Source organism: Chroicocephalus ridibundus, chromosome Z (assembly GCF_963924245.1).
Source record: "Chroicocephalus ridibundus chromosome Z, bChrRid1.1, whole genome shotgun sequence".
Lineage (NCBI taxonomy): Eukaryota > Metazoa > Chordata > Aves > Charadriiformes > Laridae > Chroicocephalus > Chroicocephalus ridibundus.
Window position 1 is genome coordinate 60,848,677 of NC_086316.1, and position 19,191 is coordinate 60,867,867.

The 19,191-nt window shown below is 37.4% G+C and overlaps 1 protein-coding gene across 3 annotated transcripts in view; it reads right to left on the reverse strand.

Annotated features, from left to right (window-relative positions):
* Window positions 1-19,191, reverse strand: part of AP3B1 (adaptor related protein complex 3 subunit beta 1) — a 178,508-nt gene that overhangs the window by 74,313 nt on the left and 85,004 nt on the right. For all 3 annotated transcript variants that reach the window (XR_010069040.1, XM_063319823.1, XM_063319824.1), the window contains 2 exons: window positions 12,744-12,853; window positions 1,893-2,069 (listed from right to left, as the gene is read on the reverse strand). Coding sequence is in view for 2 of the 3 variants with exons in the window: in XM_063319823.1 (XP_063175893.1) it covers window positions 1,893-2,069; window positions 12,744-12,853 (287 nt within the window). In the remaining variant the exon portion in view is untranslated. The remainder of the gene's footprint in view (window positions 1-1,892; window positions 2,070-12,743; window positions 12,854-19,191) is intronic.

The following is a 19,191-nucleotide window of genomic DNA, read 5'->3' on the forward strand; positions in this document are numbered from 1 at the left end:
TCCTACTTCTACTTTTCAATAAAGTGACATTGTATCTTTGAGATTTTCACAATTCCACTGACTTTAGATGAAACTGATAAAGGGTTCAAAAAAGTATTACATAGTGGGGTAGGATACAGAGGGAGAAAACATGGGGATGAGGAGAGGTGGACAGACTGACAACTGAGCAGCCAAGTGTACAATATTTGTCTTCAAGTTTGAAAACTTAACACTGAAAAAATGGCTGGACTTTTTAGGAACTGAAGTATTTCCAGAAAGAATTGTTTTAATACTGAGTGAGTAAAGAAGATTTACTCCTGGGAATAAGGATGTAGATATAGGAAGAGTGTTGCCAGCTCCTAAAGACAAAATCATAGTATTCTAGTTTGGGAGGAGCTTGGAATCAAGCCAAGCCATCAACCTACTATGTTAGAATTTTGTATCCGACTAGCTTGGTCACTTGAGAAGACAACTTATTTTTCTACAACCTAAAACTAAAAGAGGAAAACACCCTTTGATGAAATTCATCATTTAGTAGGCATCTCAGGAGACAGTTTCTTCTGCTTTATCATCATTACTGTATTTGAATAAAGTGTTATGAAACACTTATAATGAAGATTCAAAATGTATTAAGATGTGAAATTGGAAAAAGAGCATCACAGAAATCATCAACTCCTTGTAGGCAATGGATTTTGGGCTAAATATGGTGTGGAAACATTAGTGTAAAATTACAAAAAATCGTATGGAAAAATAGCAAATATGATGTAATGGTCCAAAAAGAGACAGTTCAGATAATCAGACCCGTATTTCCTTAGCTCAGCCAGCATTTTCATTAAGATGAGCACTGACAGAAAGAAGTCACCTTTTGTTACTGTCCCATTTTAGACTGTATAAGTAAAGGACAAGCATTCATTCTTATCTGAATGCATGGCAAGACAGTTCATCTTCCACACGCCCTACAGAATAAAGTCTCAGATCAAATCTGCAGTTGGATATAGCTATCAAGGAACAAGAAGACACCACAACTGCAGAGCTACCAGATCCTGTGCTGTCCAAGCTGTCATAAAACAGAGGTCTAGCAGCCCAGGAAAGCATATACATCTCTGACAATATATTTCTTCTACGTTTGGAAAAAAAATAAATCTTTGATTTTACAACCCTTTACAGTAATACCTGGAATTACAGTGAAAAATTAGTGTCGAGATGCTATATTTCATAGCCAGAGAGTGACAAAGTTCATAGTGCTGTCACTGAGAAGAATGAGGCAGCTGGCACCTCTCATAGCTACTGTTTTCAGATACCTGAAAGTTCACCTTTTTGTACTATTTGACACTTTTAGGTTATCGTTATTACTAAAGATGACCAAAACCCACCCTCTGCACAAGGTAAAGTGAAATAGTAAGAAATACAAAAAAGGGAAAGCAGCTACTATCTTTAAGATGAGCACTGATGGAAAGACATGACAAGGGCTTTTGCTGGCATCTCCTTTTAGATATCCTGAACAAAAAATGAGCACCTTCTTCTTCAAATTGACAGTATTCCCTTGAAAATTCTGGTCTTAGATCCAGAAAACAGCAAATCACTTCTTGAAAAATCTCCTACTTGATATTAGTAATACAATTTACAAATCCTTCATATTTATGTGAATTAAAAAAGCCACAATTTCCCCAAGAAAAAGAGGAAAAAAAGAGTGATCTTACCACTACTTTCACATTTACCATCCAGAACATACTCAAAGACTCACAGTTAGATTTAGTCAGTTAGATTTCTGGAAAACTGATGTTCAGCTTTTCTTTGTAGAATAATATCGACCAGTTTTGGTTACTTATATAAAAGGAATCACCACTGATCTATACAGACTGTACAAAACCTACTATTACTTTAAATATACGCAGTTCCGAGTTTAAGCTTACCTGCTTTGAGTTTGTTAAATAGAGTTTTGCGCCCAAATTTAAGACCTGCAACTTTACAAGGTCATCTTCATTAGTGAAGCTCTTGGCTGTCTTTCTCAAAACATCCGGTGCGATCTTTGGAACCCGTTCACAGTACTCCCCAATGAGCCAGAGAATGCTGGCTCTGGCTACCGGCACCTGAGAAAATATTGTGCACTCTAAGTTAACACATACACAAAGACTACTTGTGAACTTGTACATGTGTGTGCTCAGTAACAAGTTAAACAAAATACCATTTAAAGGCAACTACCATGCAAGAAATACAGACCCAAATTAAACACTGTTCAATATGGCCGCTGTGGTAAACTGAATATTCATACCAAATGTAAGATACAGATCCTGCCCCAAAACTCATGCATTACGAATTGACAAGACAGAACAGGAATGCAAACAGAGGCACACAGAAGAGACATGTTCATGTTTCACAGTACAAGCTGGTGGCAGCTGGGAAGAGGATCCAAGTCTTCGAGATGTGGTTGTGAATTCTTGCCACCAGGTTATGCTAAACACCATCTTGAAACAAAACAATGCTTTTTTGCGACTATATTAATACAGAAATGGTTTCCAACAACACAGCTTCCCCAAATCCTGCCTATTTACTTTAAAAACACAACAATTTCTTTAAGACCATTGCTATATTTCCTTCATTCTTATTTAAAATTTAATGAGAGTAAATTTCATATTTTTGCAAATCATAGAATCATAGAATTGTTAGGGTCGGAGGGGATCTTAAAGATCATCTAGTTCCATCCCCCTGCCATGGGCAGGGGCATCTCCCACTAGACCAGGCCGCTCAGAGCCCCGTCCAGCCTGGCCTTGAACACTTCCAGGGATGGGGCTTCCACCACCTCCCCGGGCAACCTGTTCCAGTGTCTCACCACCCTCATGGTGAAGAACTTCTTCCTAACGTCCAGTCTGAATCATCCCCTCTCTAGTTTTAATCCATTCCCTCTAGTCCTACCATTACCCAACATCCTAAAAAGTCCCTCCCCAGCTTTCTTGTGGGCTCCCTTAAGATACTGGTAGGCCACTATAAGGTCTCCTTGGAGCTTTCTTTTCTCCAGACTGAACAACCTCAACTCCCTCAGCCTGTCCTCATAGGAGAGGTGCTCCAGCCCTCCGATCATCCTTGTGGCCCTTCTCTGGACACGCTGCAGCACGTCCATATCCTTCTTGCAGTAGGGGCTCTAGAATTGGGACACAGTACTTCAGGTGGAGTCTCACAAGAGTAGAGCAGAGGGCGAGAATACCTCCCTCGACCTGCTGGCCATGCTCCTCAATGTGCAAGGCCAGCTGAACAGAGAATTTTGGAGAGACAGGAGTTCAAAACTAGGGTTCTCAATTTCTGAATAGCATCTAACCCCTTAATGGAAAACACTCTGGCCAGAAACTTCACACAGGTCTTACTGTTTTGGAGCTAATTGACTGTTTCACTGAACTAAGTGGCAGTAGCAGTTTTTAGATGAACTCCCAGCATATGGTGCTGACTTCGAAAGCACAGTACTGTCACAGACACAGGGGAACCAAAATGGAAAAGCACAGAAGGAAACAGAAGCTCAAGCTCCATGCAGAGTTTAGAAGCAGTTAGGAGTTAAATGAAATAATGTACACATGCTCTTCTCAAAGGTGAGATAGCCTATATCACTTGGTGGTCAAATTAAAAATTGCATCTGTGTTACATATCTCCCTGAAAACATTGTTCTCCTTTCTTGAGAGGAAGGAAGAAAGCACACGATAAGAACTTTCTTCTAGGAAGAAACATGTCTTGCACAGCACCTACAGACTGTGGTGCTCTCATATCCTGTACAGGCTCTTGTTCAACAGATATTGAAATACTAGAGGAAAAAACAGAACTGTTCCATCCTATCAAATGACTGACTGTAGTTTAGAAAAAAAGGACAGCTTACAATTGTAACTGCAATTTCACCTGATTTTGCCACTTTTCCTAAAAAAGTTAAAGGCATTTGTACTAACACTTTCCATTACTCCCTACCCTATACAGTGATTTTTAACGAGCTGGAGTACTGCCTCAGGCAAGATTCACAGGAGAAACAAGCTTTAGAAATTCAGCACTGTGGTTCTCAAAGCACTAATTCTTAGCATCTTTTATATATGTTTGTCCTGGTTTGAGCCATACAGGACTAATTTCTCTCCTAAAGCTTGGGAAAACTGCACTTTTAGAAGACTCTAATGTCTGAATTTGTGAAAATATTTGTTTTATAGCCAGCTATGGTATGTGGCTTTCAAGGTCTCAGTGTCTTTGAGCCTTGCCAGGTGCAGGGACAAGGAGGAGTGAGGCCTGGGCACATGACCCAGGCTGGCCAACAGGACTATTTCACAGCATGAACATCACGTTCAATACAAATTAGAAAGTTTGCTGCGAAGTTCTCTCTCCCCCTTGGCGGGAGCAGTCCAGAGAACTCCTTGCCCCAGTGCCGGACCCCTGAGCCCTGCCCTTCCCGCCAAAGCCTCCACACTCGCAGTGTCCGACATTTGCTGCCCACTGCTGGGAGTGCACAGCTTCCTGCTGACATAACTGGCTGAGTATTATCCTTGTATATCTTACATTGGTACCGGTATCAATATTGGATCTTTAGTATTATAAATGTTAATTATTTAGTCTTATCTATTAAATCTGTTTATCTTTCAGCTTGGTTTCCTTGGTTTTTTCGCAATTCCCCTTCCTGGGTGGGGAGGGGTTATTAGGTGAGAGAATAAATGTCTAAATGACAGTAAATTGTTGTGGGTTCCTCAGACCATAACGATGTTTTAATTACTTTTCCAGCCTATGTCATGTATGAATATCTATTTCTCAGAATTACAACAGGAACCAACTATTAAGTATCCTACCTTGTATACACATAAAATTTGAAAGTACTGCTTTCCAGTTACATTCATAAAAGGTAACAAGTGCAAGTAAACTCCAAGGTTCAGGATAGTAATTCGCAAATGATGGTCCACAGTCCGTAATAAATGGCCCACTAAGCCACACTAAAGAAATACTAATTATGTTCACGAGAAATTTTAATGATTAGACATTGTTTACTGCTCCAGAAAGTTTGTCAACAGTTTGGAACACAGCGAACCTGACAATATCTGCCTCTATACTATACATTTTTCCAAATACACATGCCAATAAAAATATAAAGAGGCATATCATGGGGAGAAGAGAGGACTGCCTCTGCTGTAAGAGAAAGCAACCGGATCACACAAAGACCGAATACAGAATACAACAACAAAAAAATCCCCTCAAGAGATAAATGCCAATTCTAAACATGGAAAAGATATTTAAGGTAGAGGTAACATAACATATTGAGAACAGTATAACACAGTGATTTAACGTACATAAATATATGTAAATACTGATTGAGACACAGTTTAATTTTTTTTTGGTGAATTGACAAAAAAGTTAAATGGTCTTGGAACTTACAGTGAGAGAGGGGAACAAGCTACTGAACAACTGCTAAATATAAAAACTTTAAATGCAGTCAGAGTATGTTCGCTTGCAAAATGGTAAAACTGATGCCATTACTGTACACTGATTTCAGAAGGGAAAGAGGTTATTTCTAATGTTCCAAAGGTTACACTACATTAAGACCTCACTCCTAATCTATTATTTTAAATTGGGCTAAAGAATAGTAATTGAGTGGTACATTAAATTTTCCAGTATTGGAGCAGTTCAAGTTGCCTGCTGTACAGATAGATACCTCTAAATAAGAATATATAGGCAACTTCAGATTTCAGTTATGCTAGATTTATTTTTCTAAAATATTTCATTACAGTCTTGTTAAAATATTAGAATTCTACAAGATATCACCAAGTACCGCAGCCTATTAGAAACATCCCTTTTCCTATTATTGTCTTTTGATAAAGCAAAAATAGCTCACAGAGCCAATCAATTTTAGTAATAGTATTAATTATGAAAGACAACCATCAGTATTGTACTTTTCCTAGTCAAACCCAGTATTACACTTTAAAACCACAATGAAATATATTCAAATATATTTAAACAGTGTGCATTTATGCACTGTGTTTTACTATTTAAAGTTTTTTTCCAGTTCGTAAAACGTAATTATTAGAGTAATAAACTAGTTTTAGAATGTAAAACAAATAGACTAAACAAAGCCTTATTTGAAAAATAGTGACAACAGAAGATAGATTAATTTTTTCGTGAGACACTGCCTTTTAACCAGGTGGTTAGCTTATTATGTAAATACTGTATATATTAAACACCATTTTGTGCAATAAGAATCAATATCAATCAGAGACTTTTGAATCAAAACCTGAGTGGAAGCCATTTTAATGAAAAGTGTACGTTGAACTGATGAACCCAATGTTTCTGTGTCACTGGATTCATTTGGGGTCAAAATCACACAATATTTTTAGATTTCTTTTTCCCTGTTCAAGTCTCCCAGTCTTCAACCATGTAATATCAAGTGCATGATCCTGCAGCCATTGTTTCCAGGGCATTCAAAACAGCAAACAAGAAATGAAGCCACTTCTAGACCTTCATTGCCTTTTCCAGTATAGCTTAAGTAGGGACCTTGAATTGACAAAAATGCAGGAAATAATACTTTCATTATTCAGCCCTGCTCTGCGTTATCCTCAAAGGCAAACATGATTGTAAATTACTTTGCCTGATGTTTTGTTCCGTATGCCCTGAGCAAGTGGTTAAGTGCACTTTTTAAGCCTTAGTACCAGAAGGCAGCTTCTATTGCCATTTTAACCCATTACCTGTCTGGAGGAAAAGGAACAAACGGTTAAAAAAAACCAAACCAACAAACAAGCCAGACCCTCTCCCCTCAAAGCAAGACTCCGGTTACTTACAGCAGTTAGAAAAAGGCATTATAAAGATTTTACAGATCACTCTAGGCAACACAATTAAAAAGGTATTGTAGTTCAGCTCTAACCTTTTTACACAACATAACAGGCTAAAGTATAACTCAAAATTGCCAATTCTGGTTATCCGCTTTTGTCACAAAATGAGGAGATATCCAAATTGCAAATGGGGTCTAATTTTCTGCATCCAGCAGAAAATTTGCATAGGTAGCAATTTTTAAAATTTTACTTGGAATCTGAAATGGAAAGAGGGATGAAGTTGATGTGAAATGTCAGACTGGCAGCAAGAAGAAAAGGTACACAGGAAAGAAGGGGAGTCAAAGACAACTGTTTTATTGTTTTCAAATGGTAGACCTTCGAGGATTCCTCCATTATTTGAACCTCTACACATAAAATTCCTTTAAAATGGATCTCCACTAATGACCACCCCCTCTTATATAGTGTACAGGTTTTGTTTAAATTGTTTTTATTCAAGCTGAATATTTGTTCCAAGTTGAGTGTACAGTGTTCCTGGACACAGTGTCCCAAAGGCTACGTATCCCTCTCAAATTCGAAAACATTACATAGCAAGTGAAAAAATGATCAAATTATGACAATTGTTCATTAAGGCACTACTTACACAAAGATTTAAAAAATACATTATTGAAGTGTAACCTAGGGAAGACAATGTGGCTAGAATCTGAAGCTTGCAGAACTGAAATACATATGAACATACGAATGTCACACCTTGTGATACCTTCCCAATATTGAGGGAAAGGAGAACTTAAAGCAAGAAAGTTGCCTGTGCTGTGAAGTCATACCAGAAATATATCAATAAGCAGCATTTATGTAGGAATACTGCAGAGGAAGTTAAGTTTGTTATTGTTGGATGAATGGGCACAGCAGTGACAAAAACTCCCAGTCACCTACTCTAGTAATAAGAACCCCAACCCAAACCAGTAATTATTAATTCTTAATTGCAAGTGACATGTTTTTCACCACATATTAAGCTCTTCAAAGGTACACGCACCTATCTTATTTTCCCTCTAAATTTGCAACTCCTTCCCCTGTCTTTATTCCATCAAGAAGGGTTCCTCCTCATCCCTAGATTAGAAAACACTTTAGACTTCTCTCATATTGTTACTCATATCATAAAAAGAACTAAGAATATGTCTGTAATGAAAACCAAGGATGTCAGAATTCACCAGCTATCAAAATAAAAACACCTACCTTAGTACTAGTATAGGGGACAGTCTGGAGAAAAATCACACCAGAACTACAAGATTTCCACCACCCAGAAAGCAATCACTACTGTGTACAATGTAGCATCAAAAATTATTTTTCTAAAAAGAAAAAGCTAGAAACTATTTTGGAGACTACTGCAGTTTTTTTATATGAGGAAACACACAAATGTAGTACACTATTGAGACATTATTACTCAGAGCTAATTCTTGCTAGGTTGATTTACATTCATTCATTGCTAAAATGAAATAAGATAAATCAAAAGAGGCATACTTTGAATTTAAACAAAAGCATTTTTTGTTAATCCAGTTTAATCAATCCAGTTTAACCAATCCACTTAAATATAATTCAGATTAAATCTGCAAGTATTTGCACTTAGACACATTCTGGACCACAGGCATTTTGAAGGAAAGGTTTTCTAAAAAGGGTAGTCTATATGACTACATGACACATATTTGACGAGGGAATATTCTAAAAGCTTTTGAAAAAGTCCCTCAGTAACATCTTCGAAAATGTCATCCTTTACAGGGTGTAAAAGACTAAAACCCAGCTACAATGGAAGGCAATCATCAGATGTCCCCCAGGGACCTATAGGGGAAAACGTGCTGTTCAACAGACTTGCAAGTAACCTAGAAGAGGGCTATCTAATGAGGAGACAGTCAATTTTGCTGGATGCAAAATTATTCAAGGTAATTTAAACTAAAATAGAGCCTGAACAGTTGAAGAGGACTTATTAGTGATACTTAAAAATTGTGCAGAAGTGATGCAGTTGGCCTTGAAACATTCATAACAGGACTTAAAAAAATAAAATACATAATTCTACACATATCGATGGACCCCAAACTATTTCTAGGGAAAAATATCTTGGAATCATTAATATTTTCAGAAAATTGTAGAATTGTTAAGTCAATGTTCTGTGGAAGTCAAAAGACAGACAACACCAGGAAAGCAAGATAAGAAATACAAAACAAGTCATATCATTATGTCACCAATTAAAATTTCTCATTCATACTCTGACTACTGTGTGCACTTCTGGTCACTCCACTTCAAAAACCACATGAGTACCAGAAAAGACAAAGAAAAGAGGGAAAGGCTGATCAGACATATGGAATACGAGGAGAGAGTAGAATTTTTAGATTAGTAAGCATAATCCAGACAGCAAATTCAAGCTTCCAGTCAGCGGCTGAGAAGGTTCATTGGAGGTGCACCACGATGAACCTGCTCTTGTCTTTAAATCCCTCTCCCTAAAGCTCCAGTTTTTGCTGCAGCTGAAGATAAGACCATCAAGAAAACTTTTGGACTCAACCAGTATCATCCTTCTTTAAATGCCCCTTTCCCACTTGCATATTTTTTAAATTCCTGTCACACTAAAAACTATCCACACAAAACTAATTAAGCCTACCTCAGAGTGAACATCAAGCACAAACTAGCACTGCTTAGATCTCTCGCCCACAACTCAACAAGTCATTAAATTATAAAGCATGCTGATGTTATTAACACATTAACAGCCAAGTGGCAACATTTCTGATTTTTACAAATTTAAGTTTAAAGAGATCCAATTATTCTCTTGTTTAGTATCTTCAGAACACCATCAGACATGCATTTCTCACAACTTTTGAAGTATGTGGAGAAAAGGAGCTGGAATCCAGCTAGATTGAGTTGTATGTGCATATACCTATGCACAGCTCAAGGTATTCAACAAATATCAGACATAAAATAGATCCCATAGATCTTTGCCTGGGCATACCTGAGACAAAAGTTTAAGGTACAAATGATGACACACAAAAGCAAAGGAAGAAAAATAAGCACTCTTTTCAGATATATGAGAAAAAAATCAGTCAAAGGACAAACTGAAATGGACCTAGTCCTAAGCATTACTGTAAATGAGAGTTAGTGGTCTACAAGAGCTCCGTAGTTCTTAGTTGAACTACCTAATATTTCTTATAGTTGGTCAGATATGTTTAGCTTACTATGCATCCTATCACTTTCTAAATGGCTTCTGTAGATGAAGAAGATGAAGACAAGAATAAAGACAAGATGAAGACAAGAATAAGTTAATTTTAGATTGGATGAAATGAAAGAAACATTGCCACAACAGATTTTTAGGCACCTCATCATTGACAACCACAACCTCAGGCTAACACAAGTGAAATTTGTAAGAACATGAATGAAATAAATTCAGGCACCGACTCAAAAATGTAATCTATTCAGTTTACACTGTTTTTTTTATTTTAGTGGCTAGTGTTCACCATTTACCTAAACTAAATCATGACAGAACAATCAAAACGTTTATTTTTACCTTTTCTATTTAATTGTATTAAATTCTGTTCATGCTTTTGGCTGTGTTTTACGTAGTATTAAATTAATCTTGACTCTAAAAAACACCAAAGAATTTCTTTGCCTACACTCCCCCACCCTCCAGTTACTTTCAAGTTCATTCAAGACCATATCATTTGGCTGCTCCTCCTATGTTCAAATGCAAGAGTCCTTTAAAGACAGTTGTACGCTCTCGCATAAAGGAATAAGGTAGGTCCCTTAAGTTTCAATCTCAATTTAAAAAATGAGACCAGAAACACTTTCCCCAATGGAAGAGGTCAGAAAAAGAATAATCTGTGTAAGATGTGTGTGTACAAAAGTGTGTGTGTGTGTATGTATGAATACTGTATGTCAAAGTAATAAAGGTCAGTAATCCTTGCTTTGTGTCTCTATGTTTTACAGCAGACAAAAACCAAGGCAACTGTGTTATGTCAACTCACAACCACTATTGCCATAGTAAGATCAATGTTTAAAAGACGCCTGCAGATCTCAGGAATTCCAGCAGTGCTTTATGAAATGTCAAAATTTCAAACGCAGATCCTCAGTAACTATACAATCTAAATACCACCTTCTTAAACATGTAAAAATATGCTTATCCTTTTCAGAAGTGACTGAAGGGATTCAGGGGCTTGGACTCAATGACCTTTAGAGGTCCCTTCCAACTCAAATAATTCTGTAAAGGAATACATCCATTTTCAAACATAATTGGTGCAAGTTATTTCAGGATAATGATATGGCATTCAAATTATAAATATTAACTTCTTCCAAATTATTCTTAAATCCAAAGTCCTAAACACAGCAAGGAAGTTAAACTTCTGGAAGTTATTAAAAAAATTACAGGGAAAAATGTAAAAAAAGATGTACAACAATCATCCTGGAAAGACTACAGCATCACTATCACTGCTTCCTTCATGGATAACAAGCATAACTCACATTCAGATTTTGATTTTTAGTTTATTCCTATGACTCTCTGTTCTACAGACTCTTCTCCTACTACTTAACCATTTTCTCATATTTTGTACAGCCTCATTATTGGAGAACATGAGTACATTGAAGTAGTTCAAGTACTGCATGTCTTCCTCCCCCGCCCTTATTCAACTTAAAAAAGGATTTTCTTTTCCAAAAAAAATCCCCATCTTTAAAACATTAAATATTTACAGAAGTATTAATTAGCTACAAAACTCTTAAGTGTTAAAGAGAATATTTAGAAAACAACTATTTTCTCTCATACAGTATATGGAAATAAGATGACAAACTCATTTGGCAAAGTGCCAGAAGATGCATGTAATAAGATTATACACAATTCATGAGATTGTAATCATCAATCAAAATATTGCAGAAATTTCCTGAAAACACAGATGATTATTACAAAATAGGTAATACTTATTTGACATGTAATTAGCAGTAGTATCTTATAGACCTTTTTGATTCTGCGTAAGAGAAATCCAGTAGAATTATATTTTCTTTACATCAGTTATGAACTTTGATCATCAGCTCTTAGCCGCCAAAGTTTTGTTTAGTCTGTTCAGTAAGCGTGAACTGAGAATACCACATTTCCTTTTTCTTTTAATATTCCAAACTTTGCCAAATTCAACTATGGAAAATAAAAGATTCACTGATTTAGAAACTATTTACTGCACCATCATCAATAAATGTGTAATTATATGAAACTGAACAGTCCTATTTATAGCATATAGAAAAAAATAATTATTGACAGATCAAAATCTGTCACCTTTGGGGTATGACACAATAGGAAGCTAATGTGTCTTCAGCCTTCCACTATAATTTAGGATAGTCCACTAAATGTTTTATCAATAACCGGGACTGTAAGGAGAATTTGGAAAGTAAATATCAACTTACCTAAACATAAATTTAATCTAAGGACAGATAATAGGCAACAGTGTAAACCGTAGTGTTAAATGCCACAGAACCTTAAACACCCAGAAGATAAAAGTGCGACTTCAAAAAACATTGCAACACGCTCACAGCAGAGTGTCTGGTACCATGGAAATGTCAGGTGACTTGGGGGTAGGGAAAAAGATTTAGAATAAAATTTTTTCAACTCCACTCCAGATCAGTAAGACAACAGACTGAAAATCCTCAAGTTAAGTGCTGTTTTGCCCTTATTTTCTTTTCAACTTACCCACTCCATGCTCTAAACCTGCTATTCACCTTGGCCTAATGGTACTAGCATCCTTAACATTTCCAGGATCTCATTCAAAATAGCTTACCAGATCTAAGGCACAAACTGATGCCATCTGATAGCTTCTATTTCCTCTTCCTTAAGATCATGAAAATTATATTTTATGTCAAAAATAAAAAATTGTGTTGTATTTTTTTAATATATCTATTTCCATTTATGGCCCAAATTAAAAGGAGATTGCATGATTTTTATCATTTAACAAGGAACATAAGACGCTGTGCACAAATACTCACTGTAATGTTATCCAAGAGTTTGGCCATATGCTTAATAATTTCACCATGGTGCGCTGGTTGGGTTTGCAGCAGTTTCTTAATGACAACAACACTTTCAGCAACTACAATTTCTGTTTAAGACAAAACAAATTATGAATTCTAAAAGCATTTATGCAAAAGAAAAAGCCATAAATAATTGACTGTAAAAGATATCAGCTTTCAATATTAGCTTTGCAGAACTGAATTCTATTTACTTGGTAACAAAGATGTAAACCACTCTACTAAGCAATACAAGTTCAGCTTCCAGAATCAAGTTATAAGCAGCAAAAAAAGACAGAGAAATGTTCTAAATGTAAAAATACCATTTTATTACATACTTTTTTTAAAAATTGCCTTTTAGTAAAGCTGCACATTTTTCCTTTTTAAATTGAGGAACAGCATGAAAAAACATCTGTTTTTCAATGAAATTATGCATATTCATAAGTAATTTGCTGTCTGCATTAAAAATACAAACACTTGTTTAGTTTTCAAAGAAATATACCACATTAAAAGTAATAGCTCATTCAGAAACAAGAGAAATATCTAAACATTTCCTTTGCACTTTTTCACCTTCTAAATGCTCCCTCTCAGGTCTGTAATCTAATCTCTAAAACATTCAAATGAAGCTTCTAAATAGCAAGTTGTTGTAACATTTATGCCAAAGTCATGCACTGGAGTACTTAACTACTGTAACAAGTAATATTCACAGCCTGATGAACTTGTGTGAAATGTACAATTTTTGAAGCTGAAAAAAGCCTACTGGTGCAGAGGTAAGCTTCTATGCAAGAGTAAATTCATGGTGTAAGGAAAGGTGAAGGAAAGTCAAACATGGACAAAGCTGAAACCAAAACAAACGCTATTGTAAGAGTTCAACATAATTCTAATTTTCATTTATACTACAAAAAGGGAGTAACTATTTCTCCTAAACTATCAATGTTGAAAGCAAAGAAAAAGCCTAACAACCATTCGTTAAACATCACAGAGGTATTCCTACATTTCAAGAGTTAATCTGGCACACAGACCATTCACTCTGCAATCAAGCACAATGAAGTTTCAAAAGAACGGTATGGGGAAGAGAACTCTAAATATTTTATAATAGTTTTTTTTATGAAAGCAAACTTCTTTTTGAAGAAAAGCTTTTCAAAAGCTCTGAGTATGCATCATTATGCCATAAACCTCTGAAATGCTTAATTTTTAGCTTGCAGCTTTTTGTGTCATCCTTTATTTGACGTGATATCTCACTCATTTTTCTAGACTAATTTCTTGAAGCAAGGTTAACTTGTCTACTTCACATATCTCAAGGACTTGCACAATCCTACAGATCAATTTAATTTAGATTGTGTTTTGCCAGATATTAAAATAAGAAGACAATTCCAAAATTTTAAAACTACGATCTGGAATACTTAGAGTGGGGGACTTTGTAATGACAACCTTCATCATTGAGTGTTTTGTGATACTACTTAACAAGGAGAATGTTTAAGCAAAATAAAACTAAACCCAAAAAACTAAATGGACATGAAGTCATTACTAAAAACACTGGTTGACAATGTAGAACTGATAATGACACACATTTAGGTTCAAAGACAAAAAAAAAAAAAACCAAACCAAAAAAACCACACACACACACAAAAGGAGGAGGTAAAATTTGCATTCTGAATGAGCAGTAAGAAAATTTTAAAATGTAACTCTGCTAGAATTAACAAGAAAAATGCATAGAAGGCAATGATAAACGAACACAAGAGTGTAAAGTATATAATATCTAAAGGTTCATTAAAAGTAAATCAAATTCTTAAAATAAAGACTAAATATCACAGAAAATCTGATCAGGAATGCCTTTACCAATAAAAGGAGGCTACAAGAGGTATCAGCAATTTAAATTTTAACAAGTTATAGTAAAAATCTTAGTATAACGTTCACTGCTAGTTTTCTTCAAACAATTTTGAAGCAATATGGAAATGACTAATCTGAGTAGGATAATCTCTGACGACCCCGGTGCATGACAACTTCTCAAAAACCTAAAATATATTCAGTCATACAATGTTCCATTTTGCCATTGTCAGTAACATGGACAGTGAGATTGAGTGCACCCTCAGCAAGTTTGCCGATGCCACCAAGCTGTGCGGCATGGTCGACACACTGGAGGGAAGGGATGCTATCCAGAGGGACCTTGACAGGCTTGACAGGTGGGCCTGTACGAACCTCATGAAGTTCAACCAGGCCAAGTGCAAGGTCCTGCACCTGGGTCATGGCAATCCAAGGCATAAATACAGGTTGGGTGGAGAATGGCTTGAGAGCAGCCCTGAGAAGGACTTGGGGCTGCTGGTGGACGAGACGCTCAACATGAGCAGGCAATGCACGCTTGCAGCCCAGAGAGCCACCCATATCCTGGGCTGCATTAAAAGAAGTGTGGCCAGCAGATAGAGGGAGGTGATTCTGCCCCTCTACTCTGCTCTCATAAGACCCCACCTGGAGTACTGTGTCCAGCTCTGGAGTCCTCACCACAAGTAGGACATGGACCTGTTGGAACCGGTCCAGCAGAGGGTCACGAAGATGATCAGAGGGCTGGAGCACCTCTGCTATGAGGACAGGCTGAGAGAGTTGGGGTTGTTCAGCCTGGAGAAGAGGAGGCTCCAGGGAGACCTTATAGCAGCCTTCCAGTACCTAAAGGGGGCCTACAGGAAGGATGGGGAGGGACTCTTCATCAGTGAGCATAGCAATAGGATGAGGGGTAATGGTTTTACACTAAAAGAGGGTAATTTTAGATTAGGTATTAGGAAGAAATTCTTTACTGCGAAGGTGGTGAGATGCTGGAACAGGTTGCCCAGAGAAGCTGTGGATGCCCCATCCCTGGAAGTGTTCAAGGCCAGGCTGGATGAGGCTTTGAGCAACCTGGTCTAGTGGGAGGTGTCCCTGCACATGGCAGGGGGGTTGGAACTAGATGATCTTTAAGGTCCCTTCCAACCTGAACCATTCTGTGATTCTATGAAATAATGATGTATATAAAAAATTAACAATGTATTGGACAGTAACTTGTGGGGACCAAACTGCAGACTTTTTCATAATTGAGACTTTGGCCACATTATAACAGAAACTCAGAAAAAGACCTTAGCAAGGAGTGTATTACCAGAGAACATTCAAAACTGCATTCTGAAGTACTATATTTCATACCATTGATGTTGAGTCAAATTTTCTTCCACTTACATTAAACTAACGCTCGCAGAAAATAAGACACACCATTGAAGACTAATTTATCCACAGTCTATAATTCGTATAATCACTATTTCTAAAAGCAGCAAAACCACATCAACTGGTTTTGTAAGAAATATACCAACTGAATCTCATAACAAGGCTGTACAAGTGATTAAGTGCACCCTCAGCAAATTTGCAGATGACACAAAGCTGAGTGGTGCCCTTCACACGTTTGAGGGGCTGTATGCGATTCAGAGGGACCTGAACAAGCTCAATAAGTGGACACATGTGAACCTCATGTGAAGCTCATGAAGTTCAACAAGGCCAAGTAGGGGGTCCTGCGTATGGGTCTAGGCAACCCCCAGTATCAATACAGGCTGGGGGATGAAGGGATTGAGAGCCGCTCTGCTAAAAAGGACTTGGGGATACTGGTGGATTAAAAAAAATGGACATGAGCCTACAATGTGTGCTTACAGCCCAGAAAGCCAACGTGGGCTGCATCAAAAGAAGCATGGCCAGCAGGTTGGCAGAGATGATTCTGCCCCTCTACTCTGCTCTGGTGAGACAACACCTGGAGTACTGCATCCCACTCTGGAGCCCTCAGTACAAGACAGACTGTTGGAGTGGGTCCAGAGGAGGGCCATGAAAATGATCAGGGGGATGGAACACCTCTCCTATGAGGACAGGCAGAGAGAATAGAGGTTCTTCGTCCTGGAGAAGAGAAGGCTTCAGGGAGACCTTATTGCAGCCTTTCAACACTTAAAGGTGGCTTATAAGAAAGATGGGGACAGACTTTTTACTAGGGCCTATAGTGATAGGACAAGAGGTAATGGTTTTAAACTAAAAGAGGGAAGATTCAGACTAGATATAAGGAAAAAAATTTTTTTACGATGAGGGTGGTGAAACACCCTTAAACCTTAAAACCCACTAACCTTAAAAATGAACAAAAATTTTAGAAACTTAATTTCTCCTTTCTACCACACAAAGACTATAAAAGAGATTCTGGTAATGAAGCAGTGGTCTGGGACATGACCTGTATTCTACCAGGCAAGAATTTGTAAGGAGGCTTCCTCAAGAAATGTGCAGTCAGAGGACCAGAAGGCATATGTTCCCTTCTAAATTAAGTCAAAATAGACTGAACACTTTCAGTCCAAAAGCCAGCATATACAGAACACAATGATTAGATAGCGTGATATATGAATAATAATATATAGCCTGTATCATTTATATAAAACAGTCACACAAAATTATCACACTACCAAACATCGCATTCTATCACTCCAGCAGGCACCAGATGTGTTGCTCCTACACAAATCAAGAAGTACGCACATACTTTCAGTTAAGTGGGCCACAATGGAATGAAGAATCAATAAAGATTGCAGGATCATCAGTATATTTCTCCGATATGTTTGAATATTGTAATTTTTACTTCCATCGTAACAACAGTCTCTTAATTACCATTGGGATAGAGAGATCAGAAAGAAAACCTGAGGTTTTGGTTGGATTTGTAGGCTGTTTGTAGAACTAGCATGGAGAAGAGAAGGTTCCAGAGAGACCTTATAGCAGCCTTCCAGGCCTTAAGGGGGGCCTGCAGGAAAGACAGGGAGAGACTCTTCATCGGGGAGTGTAGTGATAGGACAAGGGGTAACAGTTTTAAACTGAAAAAGGGGAGATTTAGATTAGATATTATGAAGAAATTTACTGAGAGTGGTGAGACATTGGAGCAGGTTGCCCAGAGAGGATGTACATGCCCCACGCCTCGAAGCATTCAAGATCAGACTGGATGGGACTTTGAGCAATGGATCTAGTGGAAGATGTCCCTGCCCATCACAGAAGGATTGGACTAGATGACCATTCCAACCCAAACCATTCTATGATTCTATGATTATTTGGGTTATTAGAAGGTTATGCTAATGGTTAAAACTAAATTTAAAAGGCAATTATTAGAGCTAAGAATCCAGACAAACATTAAGTTTCTGCATTTCAGGACAGCCTGAAGTCTAACTTTTTACCTGGTTAATTTTTCCACCTTTATAACAGAAATAACAGAATGGTGAAACTACATTAATACATATAAACTGAATGTTACAAGAAGTTAGTTTTCTGTTACATCATTCTAATAGTAATTCCAATAGATAGGTAGTAGTCACCTGACATATTAAAAGTTCCAGTGATTTTATGACTTGCCTGATTAAATTTGTATAGATTGGTAGGAAAAAAATTATTTTAGCTACACATCCTACAATTGTGTTTACATTCTCTAATATCCATAACATGCAACTTTCAACAGAAAGTGAAAACCACCCATCTGAGAAAAGCCTGCAGGATCTCTAATATACAGTCAGACAAGAGACTTCCTATAATCCTATCTGTCTCTTACATCTAAAGTGACTTTTATGTCATAGCTGGGGCATCGGTCAGCTAAAATTCTCAAGGCAATTGCTTAAAGGAAATTCATCAGTCAAATGCCAAATGTCACACCAAAGAGCCAAAATAACTCTTCTTTTTGTACTTCCTTCATCAGACGATGAAGGAAAGTGATTCTCAACCCTCAATATGGCTTCCAGAAAAAAGGCTCTGTTCAACTCTTGAAATTTTCTTTGCCTATATGTGAGTGCTTTGTTTAAAGTCAGATTTCTCCTACTCAGGGAAGCTGGGGGCTGTGGTAAAAAAACCAACCATTTGAATCAGAAGCACATACAGAAACTAGAAATGTCAATGATGAGACACTCAAAGAGCTCTGTGAAGAGTTATCCCAGCTGGATCTGACTGACTCTGAAAGAGACTGTTTTGTGTAATGACACTCCACCTCTCAGCACCTAAGTTCCAGAACAGTTAATGGCACAGCTCCTGTCCCAGATATAGCAAAGATATCTTGTCTGTTGGGTTGTATCTACAGTAAAGGCCTTTTCAGAACAAGGCATAGAATTAGAAGGTGGTTTAAGCACAAGTTCATTCTTCAGGATTCTATTTTGATTCGGTAGAATTAATTTGGTCACCTCTCTTCTGCACTCAAGTGAATTCCCCATAAGAAGAAAACAACGCAGAGAAAACAGAGCCAACTGCTTTCAGGGACCTCAGAACCTGCTGAACTTCCCAGCTTAGGTTTCATGCTATGCAAAGGCAGGAGAACTGCTTCCAGGCTTCAAACAACCATGGAAGAAGTAGCAGGGCAAACACACTGCTTGCACACTTCAAGGGTGAAAGCTGGAGGAAAGCAAGATTAACCAGGACTCTTAAA